This window comes from Gymnoscopelus braueri (genome assembly GCF_963280865.1).
Source record: "Gymnoscopelus braueri genome assembly, chromosome: 7".
NCBI lineage: Eukaryota > Metazoa > Chordata > Actinopteri > Myctophiformes > Myctophidae > Gymnoscopelus > Gymnoscopelus braueri.
In genome coordinates, this window is record NC_137608.1 from 6527226 (window position 1) to 6541668 (window position 14443).

The 14443-nt window shown below is 44.3% G+C and overlaps 1 protein-coding gene across 1 annotated transcript in view; it reads left to right on the top strand.

Annotated features, from left to right (window-relative positions):
* The window catches only part of LOC308088297 (protein O-mannose kinase-like), a gene marked incomplete at both ends in the record, with an annotated part of 33332 nt that extends 28677 nt beyond the window's left edge, over positions 1 to 4655 (top strand). The window contains one exon of the mRNA XM_080432697.1: positions 3754 to 4655. Within this exon, the coding sequence (XP_080288823.1) occupies positions 3754 to 4655 (902 nt within the window). The remainder of the gene's footprint in view (positions 1 to 3753) is intronic.
* Positions 4656 to 14443: the final 9788 nt, after the last annotated feature.

Consider the following 14443-nt stretch of genomic DNA (forward strand, 5'->3'; position numbering starts at 1 on the left):
TGTCAAAGGTCAGGTCAAGGTTAAAATTGACCTCTGGGAGAACAACAAATGGAAACAACTTGATGAACATTCATGGTTCACTATTCATGATTTTGTTTTGTGAAAAGTGTCATTAACATGTCACAAGAACTGGTATTCATAATAACATGAATGTAAAATGATATAATCTAATGTCAAATATGTATCTTTTGCAACTACATCTGTATTCTCCAACCCACATCCTGTTCTACCTCATCCTTACAAGTATCCTCCTTATTAACATCACTCCTCATCTGTAGCTTGAACATATCATCAGTAACCATCTTCACCAGAGCAGTTACAGTACATCAGTGATGTACTTCTCACTCTCTGTGCCCTAAATTGATATTGCACCATGTCACATAGCTCTGACGGTGGGGTCACCCTTAGCAATGACAGGAACAAGAATATCCTAGATCTCCTATCCAAATTTTGTGACATCAAACGACTTGTCAGGTGGGGCTTGGTGGTCTGCCACTTTCCACAACATCACTTGTAAATAAATGAGCCCACATGTGGTGCAACAGGTTGGTCGGTGTTGGAGGAAGGGCCATTGACTTGTGGCACCCACCTCACCCAGCACATCAGGGTAGCCTGGGAAGTTCCCTGCCAGCAAAGTGTGCTCTGATCTTGCCTTTGTCATACATATAAGACTGTCCCATCCCAATGCTCCATCTATACTTTACACTGTAGGTCCACCTGATACACCCCAATACACAGCATACAACAGGACAAGAACATCAGTGTAATCACTGAGCATGTGTATCACACCCTTTCCAGAGATGGCTGCATCAGGGATATAGGAACTCATGGTGATGTCTGCCTCATCATGACTAAATGCAGTATCTATCGTCAGCACTGAAGGTGTACAACATGCTCAACGGCTTCTGCTTAATGTTCTTACTCTTCATGATGACATCTCATGTGGGTAAAGGACATTACTATTCACAACAGCATGGGGGCAAATTAGCCAAGGATGGGATTGAAGAGATGATCTTTCTGTGTGTGAGGAATCCTACACCCCAATATTTTATGACCAAGACACACCAGTGCTTCAACTCTCCCTCTGTTTCTGCACATTTTGGGGAAGGCTTCAGTCCACTCCACTCACATGCATCATGACAGCATCTTTCCTGATCGTTATGGCAGTCTGCTCCCCAGACTGGTCAGCAGAGACAGTGATCCAGAATCCATCATGGTGCCGACAGACAAGGTCTAGCTTAGCCTCTATGCTATGGCATGGAGCACATGCATCTTCAGCAGGCACTGGGTTAGATATCAAGCACACTGCACATGGCCAGCATGGAAGAAGTGCTTCAGTCATGTGCTTCATGAGAGAAAAGGTGAAGTTAATGTCAATGTGTCTCCCTGCGCATTCAAACTGGTGGATGTGAAGTGTAGGAAGAAGTTGTCTACCCACTGTCAGCCAGTAGGATGGAGATGTGCAGTGTCCAGGTAGGCTACTGCTGTATCTGTTCAAATGTCTTTGGCCAAGTTGATAGAAACCACTTCAGAGTGCTGCTGATACACTCAGGACTGACCACTGAACTTGCCTGTCATGTTCTGCAACCACATGCATTTCCACTTCCAGTGCTGAACCTTGCATCAGTTTTGCAATGCAGCTGAAGAATGACTGTATAACATGCATCCCACCGGGATGCACAATTACATTATAGAGCTTATATACCTGCAAGGTGTCAACAAACGGCTCCATGTCAATTGTGAGGTGAATAGGGCCTGCTGTACATGTCAACCAGTGACCATATCTGCTGCCTGCTTGGACACCTGGTTGGACGATAAGGTGCGAGAGAGACCTTGACCTGACCTTTAGCACATAGGCCAAAGACTGACCAGCAAGTCAAAATATAACATTAGATTCTACACCTATGAATGCCCCCCCCCCCACCCAGGTCCCCATATGAATCACGTTCACGAAGTTCACAGATTCCCTCACACAACTGCAATATTTTGTTGTTTTTAACATAATTTAGTACAATGTTACATCACCATGGGATGGACACCATCTTTGATTTGGCAATAAAAAATTAACTGATGGTAATTTCACTGATTCAGCCATATTTCTTGAACCCTAAGACCTAGTTTTAGACACCAAAACCACCTTTCTAGGTTGAACAGTATCATAAAGCTATTTAAGCTCCTGGCAGTCATAAAATGCATGATAGCACCCATAAAGCTACCATTGGTGCAAGGCTATCACATATTTTCTAACTCTAGACATGCATACCTTGACAAAAATCACTATGAGCATTAATCCCCTCAGATGGTAATGACCAACCCCCCTGGCTCACGGACTACAACTTCCTCGATTGGCCAACCGCCTCACACAAGTTGTCCTGATACAGTAGCTATTGATAAACTTTGCGGTGTGTATGGTAACATCCACTCTGTTGTCATCTGTGTAACGTTACCTGTGGTTTGTGTTGATGTCATAACTAGGCTTACCTTGCTACTACCTTTATTGTTGTAGGATTGTATAGGGTGCATACGTCTATACTTGATTTGTATTATTATTATTGATGGTGTGTTCTTGTTCTGCACCATGTGGGATGATTGGGGATGATTGATTTTATTAACTAATTTACTGCCAAGAACGACTTCTGACGAAACGTCGTCCAAACGGCCACACTGCAAAGGTCGGCTTTTTTTATTTGAATTTTTTTCCACTAGATGGCGCTGTTGTCTATCACCTGAGTGACCATTTTCACCCCCCCCCCCCCACCCATCCGCTTCCTGTTTAGCGTTTCGAAACGCGAAAACAGCTGTATCTTCAGTTCTCTTTTTTTTCCCCTGCATTTTGATCAGGCATGCTATATTCAATAGCCCGTAAGAAGGGAGGGAGGACTCCCGGACAGTTTATTTTTTTCTTCTCACGGCAGTAGAGTGGAACCCTACGTGCTTAGCAACCCTACTTGGAGCGATCACACTGGATATAAATATTCTGTGACCTGTTGAAAAGGTAAGATTAACGAAAATCGCTGGCAGTGGGCAAACGCAGCCAGAAGTCAGTCTGGCAGTGAATGAGTTAATAATTCATTGTGTCTTTATTGTGAGGTCACTCTTCTGTACCTCTACTTCTATGCCCTGTGACTGTTACTGCTGTGCAGTCTTTGGTCCCGGAATTTCCCCTGGAGGATCAATAAAGGTATCCATCTATCCGTCTGTCTCTCTATCCATCAATCCCGTTGGCTTCACGGATAGGCCGAGCTTTGCGTCACGTTTGTGCCCCTGCACAATAAAACTCCATTATTTTAAAGGGTAATGCACAAAATGTCTGTATCCCGAAGTGTTCCCGGTGGTGTGTGTGTGTGTCTGAAGCATAGATATAGACCTAGATACCTCATTGGCCGCTGCAGTTTGTTGGAGCGACCTGTATCGCGGCCGCCATTTTAGAGGGGGCACGCTGCCACTCAAAGTGACTACTGGTCAATCACAGCGCGTTGACCACTGGCCAATCATAGCGCGTCTAACTGACTAGTTGCTGCGCGGCTGCCTCTTAAAGGGTTAAGGGCTGGGTTACGAAAAGACCCCCCCCCCCCCCCGCCTCTGATTGGCCTACCGAGCGCGCCCTTCTGTGACGCACGCGGAAGCTTGCCCCTTCTAAAATGTCGCCCGAGATACAAATGCCTCAGAGCCGAAAGAGGCGTCTACCTTTATATGTCTATGTTCTGACGGCTCTGCTGTTCGTCGGTCTGGCGGCTCTGCTGTTCACGACAGACGAGGCCTGTCCTCCCAGACACTTCAAAGTGGGCAACATGAGGAACTGCTCGCCCTGGCTGCAGTGTCCGCACATTAACGCGGAGGTGCGCAAGTTGAAACTGATCGGCCAGGGATGGGTGAAGCAGGTGTTCCTGTCAGAGTGGAGAGGTCAGAAGGTGGTGTTGTCCAAACTGACCTCTCGGGAGTCGCGGTGGGACTTCCGCCGCGGCGTTGCCATGCTGCAGGCCCTGCAGGGCCCCCGGGTGGTGCAGCTGGTGGGCCTGTGCGTGGAGGAGCACACGATGGTCACCGAGTACCACCCGCTGGGCTCCATGGACAACCTGGACACCGTGCTGGCACAGGAGAGACACCGGCAGCACGACACCTGGCGGGTACGCCTGAGGTTGGCCGTGGACTACGTGTCTGTCCTCGGCTACCTCCACGACAGCCCTGCGGGCCGTCGCGTCATGTGCGACTCCAGCTCGCCGGAGAAGGCCCTCTCCCAGTTCCTGCTGACCAGCGACTTCCGCCTGGTGGTCAACGACCTGGACCTCCTGCCGGAGGTGGACCCCGCCAGGGGCCTGCTGACCAAATGCAGCTACTGGGAGCTGGCCGGGGACTTTTTGGCACCGGAGCAGCTCTGGCCGTTCGAGGGCCTGGAATTCGACAACGAGCTCATGCCCGCCTACGACGAGAAGACGGACGTCTGGAAGATCCCGGGGCTGACGCGCCGCCTGATGGGGAGCGTGGCCGGCGGCGACGCGGTCCTCTCCCGCCTGTCCCGGGTCCACGCGGAGTGCAAGAGGACGGACCCCGCGCTGCGGCCCTCCGCCCGGGAGGTGCTGCGGGTCTACAGGCTGGTCTTTGACGACATGGTGCGAGACGGCGGCGGACCCCAGAGACACGTTGTGGTGCAGTAGTTCTACAACCTTTTCAGGCCGCGACCCCCCCCAAAATAATCATATTTGAACTGGGACCCCTCCATCATTTGGCCCCAAGGCTCACCCTGCCGTCGACGAAATTGACCCAGAACTCACGTGATCACAACAAAATGAAGCTGGTTTCGTGTAGTGTTAAAGGATTTATGAAAGTCAAATTTTCTCTGCTTTCTGTTGTTTTGGGCGAAAACAAGCCACATTCAACTGGCGGATTACGGATTATCGCGTCAGCACACATTTTCTACGAGACCCTCCGTGAGTGTAATGAGGCGATCGCCGTGAGGACGGCGGTCACAAAAGATATATCTTATGATTTTTCAAAGGTTGGTCGTTTTCGCTGACAGTGGCGTGACACTTTTTCTGAAAAAACTCTGGCAGTTAAAGAGTTAAGACCGGGAACGCATCTGCGTCAGTTTCGATTTCTTTGGGCTATTAAAAAATAGCAGATATACAAGCTTGTGGCGCGGCACCAAGTGCCGCGCTACGAGCTTGTAGATCTGCTATTTTCCAGACCCAGGGGGTCTGGCCTACATGAGGCTTTGTCGGTCTGTCCCTCTTTTCCTACCCAGCCAATCAGATGTCGGCATGACGTCACCTCGAGTATTTAACCAATAGGGGTCTGGCACATCCAGGTCTCCTGGTCTAGTTTTATTATATTATGTATAAAGTAATGGCTAAAATGACACAGATGCTTTCCCGGTCTTAATGCGTTAAGTGTATTGTATCCAATGGAACACATGGTTCTTTTTTTTCTTTGAATTTCCTGAAAAGTAAGTTTGTTTGGGCGGTGAAACCGCCCCTATAAGTGAGGTTTGGAAATTTGTACAATTTTCCTGCGCTGTGATTGGCCAAAAATGTACCCCGCCTAACCCTGCACCGTGATTGGCCAATCACAATCTATTCAGGACTGTGATTGGCCAGTGTCACATGACACATGTGCATAGCCCTATATAAGAAACCATAACTTAAGAAAAACCATAAATTGTTTTTTCTTAAGTTATGGTTTCGTCCATCATAAAGAGTGTTTCAATAAATGTATTTATCTTTTGTACATGATTGGTTGACTCCATTCAGTATTGTGATTAGCTAGCAAGACACCGCCCACTTCACACAGGGTGTGATTTTTTTTGGACATATGAGGTTTCCACCTGACAGCGACGGACTTGGCTGGAATGGCAGCTGTGTGCGGAAATGAGGTGTTGTTGACGACCTCACCCTGTTCCCAGGGCCCAGCAACCTGGCTGGGACCGAGACACCATGACATATGGGGCTGGAGGGGAAGTACTCCGATTACTGCTTTACTGAAGTAAAAGTAGTAACACCCACAATGTACAAATACTCCGTTATATAATCGTTTCTCAGGGTAAAGTAAAAGTACCTCAACATTATACTCAAGTACAGTGCTTGAGTAAATGTTACGTTCCACCACTGGGAGTGAGAGGCAATGACAGATGGTTGTACGGACCCAGAGACTGATGCTATGAGAGATATAACGCACACGCACACACACACATGCACACACGCACACGCACATGCACACGCACACGCACACGCACACGCACACGCACACATACACACGCACGCACACGCAGCAAGATGCTACGCGAGACAGAATCTCAAAGAAATAACAAGACCGTCAAGAAGGAGAGAAAGGGGAAAGAGTTGCCCACACACACACACACACACACACACACGTACAAACCTCACAACACACATCACACACAATCATCTGATATACTTAGCATAATAAGACCGTACACAGAGAGAGAGAGAGAGAGAGAGAGAGAGAGAGAGAGAGAGGGGGGACGAACATTAAAAGAAAGAGAAAGTATTATAACCAGACATGTCGTGTTTGTTCTTCTTTTCAAAGAAGATATTTTGGGGTTTGGGTCACTGTACTTCATTCTCGCCGTTCTCTCTTTCACTGTCGACCAAACCGCAATCTGTTCCCACACGTGAGTGAAGGTTCAAACGGATGCAAAAAGGCATCAATGCAGCCCACTCAACTGTTGTCTATAAATAGAGAGACATCAAGGGAAGGGAAGGTGGAAATGTGTGGTGACGTGAGGGTCAGTGAATTGTAGAACAGTTCGTTCTCAAACATTTTCATCTGAAGGCCCATATGAAAATATTATTTTTTACCAGAGACCAAAGGAGAGGAGAGGAGCCAACAATCTCTATTAGGCTATAGAGATTGCTGGCTTTTCAGAGGACACTATGCACTTGAGGACAGGAGGCGATCAAACGTCTACCAGCTAAACTCGTTTTTTGTTTGTTTGTCAAGGTAGCTTCAATAGTTGTGGTTTCCATTAAGGCGAACAGGTATTCTATGATGATGAGAAAGTCTAAGCCTTAGACTAATGGAGATGGAAGAATGCAAAAAATAAACTTGAGTCAGACCAGATATGATGAGTGATTAATGAACTTAAATGAATGCAGTGTCACAATAGTTTGATGCAACGACAGAGGTGAGCAAACTTTTTCGGAGGTCTGACAGCGAGGCTATGGATTAGAGCGTGGATTATGATTGTGGGAGTGTTAGTATAGATGCTATTGTTATTATTGGACACTTTGAAACACTTTCTCCAGTCCAGTTTGTTTTTGCTCTTTTCCCCTCACCATTTTTCACTGTGGTCACTCACATACCGTTTACTGTTGTTTCACTGTCTGACTACATCTCATACACTCCATTAACTTAATGGACCCCATATGGTTGACCAGAGTCCCGCAGGGCTCTACACCAGTGTCTTTGCTGTTTTCTGTTATTGTGGGGAAGGCTTTCGCAGGAAAATAGCAGATCTACAAGCTCAGATCCGCTATTTTCAGCGAAAACTTTCCCCACAATAAAGATGCTGGGGTTTAATGGTATATAGTGGTTAATCCATTGTCTTAGAAAAGAAAAGTGTTTCTCCCACAAAGGATTTACGCATGTTTTGACATTTTCAGGTAATTAAGGCGGCTATTAGCAAACATTACATTTCCGCTGTCTTGTCGTGACTGCAACATGTTCATGAGCATCGCATCCCGACACCTTATGAGTCATCAACATGATTCAAAGACATTTTTAAAGATAAGATTGTGTGAATATGTGTGGCTGCATGACATAGACCAGTGGTTCTCAACCTGTGGGTTGGAACCCCCAGGGGGGTACGTCCCCACATGATTTTGGGGGGGTCCCCAGATGACAGTGAAGTGACAATTTAAGGACTTTTAAGACTTTTTTAATACCTCTACAAAAAAGAAAGAAAGACAAGAAAAAATACCATTACTGCATCGAAAGTAAGCAAAAAACTATACTATAAATTGTCAAATAATATAAGAGGCCAACATTTTGAAAATAGCAGATCTACAAGCTCACAACGCCTCGCAACGCGAGGCGTTGTGAGCTTGTAGATCTGCTATTTTCACAATATTTATCTGTGGAACGAAGTCAAACAAAATTCAGTTCAAATATGATTATTTTGGGGGGTCACGGTCTGAAAAGGTTGAGAACCACTGACATAGACAAGTCTTGCATGTTGATGACGGCCTGTTGTTATTGTAAGGTTTATTATTGTCTAGTGGAACATAACTAGGTATAATCATACTTTAAAACTATAGGGACGAAGAGACTGTGACGTCACTCATTCGTTTCTACGGACTAGTTTTGAAGCCGCGAAAAATGAGTGCAACCGGAAATGGTGTGCTATTGGTGTGAAGGGGAGCGATGGGGTGGGTCTTTCACTCAGAACGCAATCACGAGCCCCGAAGGCATACCCTGCTTAATCATCAATTTATAAAATGAATGGGACTATAATTTACAAACATGCATATCGTGCTGTGTGACAGATGCCTTGAAACTAGCGAAAATGTAACGTCTTTAGGAAAATGTTTACTAAGGTAATAAAACCAAGTGTAAAGTCGGGTCAAGTTACCGCCACCTGCTGGGCCATTATAATGAGAACTGCAGTTGTTTACATTACCTCCACATTGGCTGTTCAATCTGAACAGCGAAACCTTGGCGCCAGAGGTGTAATGGTGATTTTTCCCCCCCGTGGAACGGTATTTTAATGACGTCACATGCACGTCGCGCACACGCGGATGCACTTTGGTGGAGGCATTCTCGTTTCGTGTAGACCTATACAGCAGGGCTGAAGCCATAATGCTGTGTTGCTTTTATACCGTGTAGGACAGGGGTGATGCAACTTTGATGATGGAGAGGGCCACATTTCCACCCTCACTCCAGAGGGTCATATACTGTCGGGCGGACACCTCTTATCTCCGTATTTTAACTTTTTCGTAAATGAATTCCGTACTCCGCCATTCTATGTCACACTAAAGGAGCAAAAATAGACGCTCTACAAGCTCAAAACGCGTCGTAGCGCGACGCGTTTTGAGCTTGTAGATCGGCTATTTTTTGCCAACTTTTTTTTGGTGCTATTTTTTAATTGGAATCCTGAAAAGTGCTATTGAATTTCTATTGAATTTCAAATGCATTTAGTTATATTTATGTTAACTTTATGAATTTAAATACAAATACATTGGACATACAAAAGACAATAGAATTTTAATACTAGTCATTAAGCTACTATAGACTGAAGTAATTAAAGCGGGTCATGTTTGGAATTGTAACAGCTGAAATCAATATATCAGCATTCCGATATTAACCTGTGGGCCGCAAAAAGTGAAGGTGGGGGCCGCATGTGGCCCCCGGGCCGCCAGTTGCCCATGTATGGTGTAGGAGGACGCTCACCGCCACCGGTAAACCTGTTATGCATATAGTAGCCATTTGGGTAGCCTCTACTTGCCTGGTGAATGAATCTATGGGGTTCCAGCCCCCCCCCCCCCCACGCACTGTTGGCTGCGTGTGAAAAAATTACCGGTGGAACGCCTTGTAACACCGCGTGGCCCCCATGACACCACTGCTTAGCGCTTGGGAATAATGAAGGGGTGTGTGTGTGTGTGTGTGTGTGTGTGTGTGCGCGCGTGGGTGCGTGTACTGTGCACGGTGTCAAAGGTCACTGTTTGAACAGTGTGCTGGAGCGCAACACAACGGCTAACAAGACCCACACACACAGTCGGAACATTATTCCTGTCTGGGACGCGTTGTAGCAAATATAAATACTTCATGTTGCATCTGGAACCTATTGTACAACATATAAATACTTCATGTACTCATGTCAAAGGTCCTCCGGTGAACACGCCTCCCCAGTGTATAGGCTACTGTATGTACAGTACAATAACAGCACTGCATGTGCTGCAGTGAGGCAGAATATCAGGTTAGGACAGAAACTAAATGGTCAACGGTACATATATTTCTACTCTCCTCCAGTGTTGCCAGATTATGTGAGAGAAACAAGCAACCAGGTCTAGGAAAACCAGCCCAAAAGAAGCGACTATGGGCCACATGAGTACTTTAACATGTACATCAGCTATTTGAAAATAACATTTTAAAATAAAATCTTGCGGGGAAATTATAATAAGCAGATCTGGCAACCCTGCATAGATACAATACATAGAAAAGTATTTTGATACAACACACAAATACTGGGTCAAAACATTTATGACAATGCAAAGTATAAATACTGGTCTGAGAAATGTATTTGAGATACAAATAAGTATTTTGTATTTTGAAAATACATGAAAATACATTGCACGCACGTCGCACACGCCCTGGAGGCCAGAGCAGAACCTCAGTAAAAAAAAGGTAGTCAACAAGCATTTTTCATCATAGTTTTAGTCGACAAAATTAACATTAGTCATCAGCATTCTGACAGTCAAAATCGCCCGGCTTATTTTGAAATTCAATGAGCTTGTCTCACCCGCACGCACATGCTCATTTCCTGCTTTACTGTTGCATGGACAATTTCAACCCATTGGTCACAACCTTAGCATAAATACAATACCATACGTATATCGACCAACAGTATAAAATATATATAGAGAATATCTCAGTAGTATAGCATGTAGTATATATACATGTGCACACACACATGCGCGCACACGCGCACACACACACACACACACACACACACACACACACACACACACACACACACACACACACACACACACACACACACACACACACACACACACACACCCCTAACTAACCGGCCTATATTGAGAGCCTGGGGGAACTAGAAGGTCTCTCTCTACACATTTTTCCATTAACAATATTATGCTGTCCTTGAGCACAGACATTATTCCAGTGAAAGCATTACACTTTATATGGAAATGCCAGGAGTGATGATTATGTTATTCCAATCAAAATAACCCTTTAATATTTCATAAGTTGTGGGCGGAGGGCTAAAAAAAACACTGCACAGTGACGCACTTATCTCCAGTGTTGCCAGGTCTGCTTATTATAAGCGGCTTTGGGCTTCTGTTTTTGTAGACCTGGCTGCTTGTTTCTCACAGAATGTGGCAACACTGCTCATCTCCCCATCAGGCCCTGCCGTGACTACCAACACTGCTGCTAACACTGTGTGTTACCAGTGGTGTGGAAAGTAACCGAGTACATTTACTTGAGTACTGAACATTGTTTTAGTACAATTTAGGCATTTTGCAGACGCTCTTATGCAAAGCGGCTTACAATATAAGCCCATCTTGACTCTATTTCGGGGCAAAAACTGCACAATAGCAGCTGAAAATGTTCGGATCACATCTATATTTCTCTTTTTACTACATTGTGAAGTGTTTTTTTCTTGATCCTTGAGGGGTCATTTTGTTGATTGATATTTTTATTGGTAAAAAATGTGAACAGCACGGAGGTACAGTAAAACAATCAGGACCATGGAAACAAGTCCTCAGTACCTTTTTTTGGTGCCATCCTTTTAGCCTATATTAATTCATCAACCTTTGCATAAGTCTGCATGGTCGTCAAAGCTAGGTCAAGTAAGTGCTACGGTCTAAAGTGGAGTCTGAGGATTACGGCAGAAAATTGTGATTGAGTATTTGTACTCGAGTATTTTGGCTACTTATGACTTACACTCCACTACATTTCAAAGACAAATATAGTGCTTTAGACTCCACTGCAATGCTAGGAAGGGAAAAATACATTATGAATAAACCACGAGCCCCAATTCAAATATATAGTGAAAATAGCAGATGCATTGTGAGCTCACAGGTCATCTATTCCCTGCTCGTGACACTGTCGCATGACGAAGTATAAATCAGGCTATAATCCGCTTCTGATGGGACCAATTTTCTTTTTGGCTCCAGATAAGTGACTGTTACACTCACTCAAATTAACATGTTTATTGCTTGCTGTAGCCCTGCCGTGCCTGTTTGCATAGCGTCGCTGTCGGGCAGAAACCTCTTACCTCCATATTCTCCAAACGTTTTTGTGTTTCTTTGTAAATTAACGTCCTACTTGATCATACTACAGTGTCACACAAAAGCATCAACAGTAGCAAATCTACAAGCTCAAAACGTGGCGTGAAGCAACGCGTTTTGAGCTTGTAGATTTGCTACTTTTGATAATTTGTATTGTGAATCTTGAAAAGTTGACGGTTTTGGGCATATGAGGTTTCCACCCGACAGAGACGATATTGTTGTGTGTCCTTAAGAAACCTTGTATCTCCATCTGCATTGCGAGCGTGTAGATCTGCTATTTCTTTTGCTATTTACCACTTAAACACCAGCATCGGTATTGTGGGCAAAGCTTTCGCTGACGATAGCTTAATAGATTGACAAGCTCACAATGCAACGCGTTGCGTCACATTGTGAGCTTGTCATTCTGCTATTTTCAGCAAAAGCTTTCCCCACAATAACAGAAAATAGAAAAGACCACCTGATTCGGATGCTTTCAATGCATTGAATGGGACATTATCACCTTTTATTAGACCATTGAATGGGCGAAGTAGGCGACATACTGACCTAACCCACGATTTATCAGACCATTCATTGGGTGTTATCAAGACATACTGACCTACCAACGGAGATGACTTAAATAGTTCAGTTTCGGTTTTGGTTTCGGACCATGACGGAGGCGCGCAGTCTCAGGCGAACTGTCACCCCGTGAAGGACCACCGAGGGAGCTAAAGCGACGAGTTGCCGTCCTGAACGGTGTGACGTTCGCCGGAGCCTACTCAGCGCCGTTGGAGTTATGTACCGATAGGCACAGAATCTTAAATTATGTTGTGGGGACTGCTCCGCCTCCAAGTAGGTCAGTAGCTCCTGATTACGCCCAATGAATGGTCTGACAAATCGCGGGTAGGTCCGTATATCGCCTACTCGTCGCCTACTCGCCCATTCAATGGTCTGATAAAATGTGATAATCTCCCATTCAATGCATTGATAGCATTCAAAGCCGGTGAAAAGACACTAGTGTTGAGCCCTGAGGGATTTTGGTTACCCACATTATGTTACCAAAGTGGTTTGTGGGTTTATTATAAATATTGAACCAATTAAGTATTAACAAGCGCTTGTGACTGAACAATAACTGCACTGGATCCATTGGAACACAGGATCAGTTATTTTTTTTCTAAAACGAAGTCAATCGTTTTGGACATACGAGGTTAGTCGGCCTGACCCTCCATTCTGTTTGCGTTTTGAAGTCCTGTGATTGTTATGAACACATTAAGCGGAACGTTGCCTTTCTCTCGGCTCAGAGAGGCATTTGTTTGGTTCGTTTGTCGCTCGTTGACTCGGCCTCGCGTTCCGCTGTTGATCTCTTGGCCTAATTACAAGCAATCCACGTCCTTGATTCATTTGGCCTTCACCCACCCGAAAAAACAACAACAAACCAAAATATTTTTTCTCTTGAAGTATTTATTTTCTCCTCTTCCATTTCGGAACGTGGTAATTGAGAGTGGATTTTTACCGTTTGCTGAAAATGTCACCGTGTTTAAACAAAAATGACAGTAATAGTGTGTCGAATGCTCATTGAGAGTTGAGGTGTATTTTTTTGTCACATAAAAGGCTCAGACAGAATATTTTCATGCAGGAAAAAAAAGTGTTGTCGGGTGGAAATCTTGTATGTCCAAAAGTGTTGCTTTTCAGAAAATGGGGGAAAAATAATTCCGTGTTCCAATGGATCCCATGTATTGAGTCACAAGCTCTTACTACTTTTCTTTGGTTCAACATTTATAAAACACACATACTTAACTACTATTACCTTCATTGGCTCAATATTTATAAAACACACAGACTTAACTACAACAGTGGTGGAAAAAGTACTCATATGTTTTACTTAAGGAAAAGTATCAATACTGCGACTCTGTTACAAGTGCAAAGTCTGGAATTCAAAATGTAATTGAGTAAAAGTACAAAAGTATTGGCATCAAAATGTACTTAAAGTACCAAAAGTAAAAGTAGCCTACTCATTGTGCAGAATGTCCCATTTCAAGTTTTCAGATGTATGCAAATCCTTTGAAAATAGCAGATCTACAAGCTTGTAGATCGGCTATTTTCAAATGGCCTAAATATATATTGGGCTGAAGTGGTTAAAGTATGTTTTGTATTAATAATAAAAATCTACAAAGTAACTAACTAAAGTTTTCAAATAATTGTAGTGGAGTAAAAGTCAAATGTTTGCCTCTGAGATGTAGTGGAGTAGAAGTAAAAGTATTGGAAATACTCAAGTAAAGTACCAATACCTCAAAATTGTACTTAAGTAGGCTGAGGTACTTGAGTGCATGTACTACTTTACACCACTACTACAATCACTTTCATTGGTTCAATATTTATAAAACACACAGACTTAAATACATTCACTTTCAATATGTTTCAAAACTAGTAAACAAAACGCTGAACTATGGAGATAGGAGGTTTCTTCCTGGCAGGGA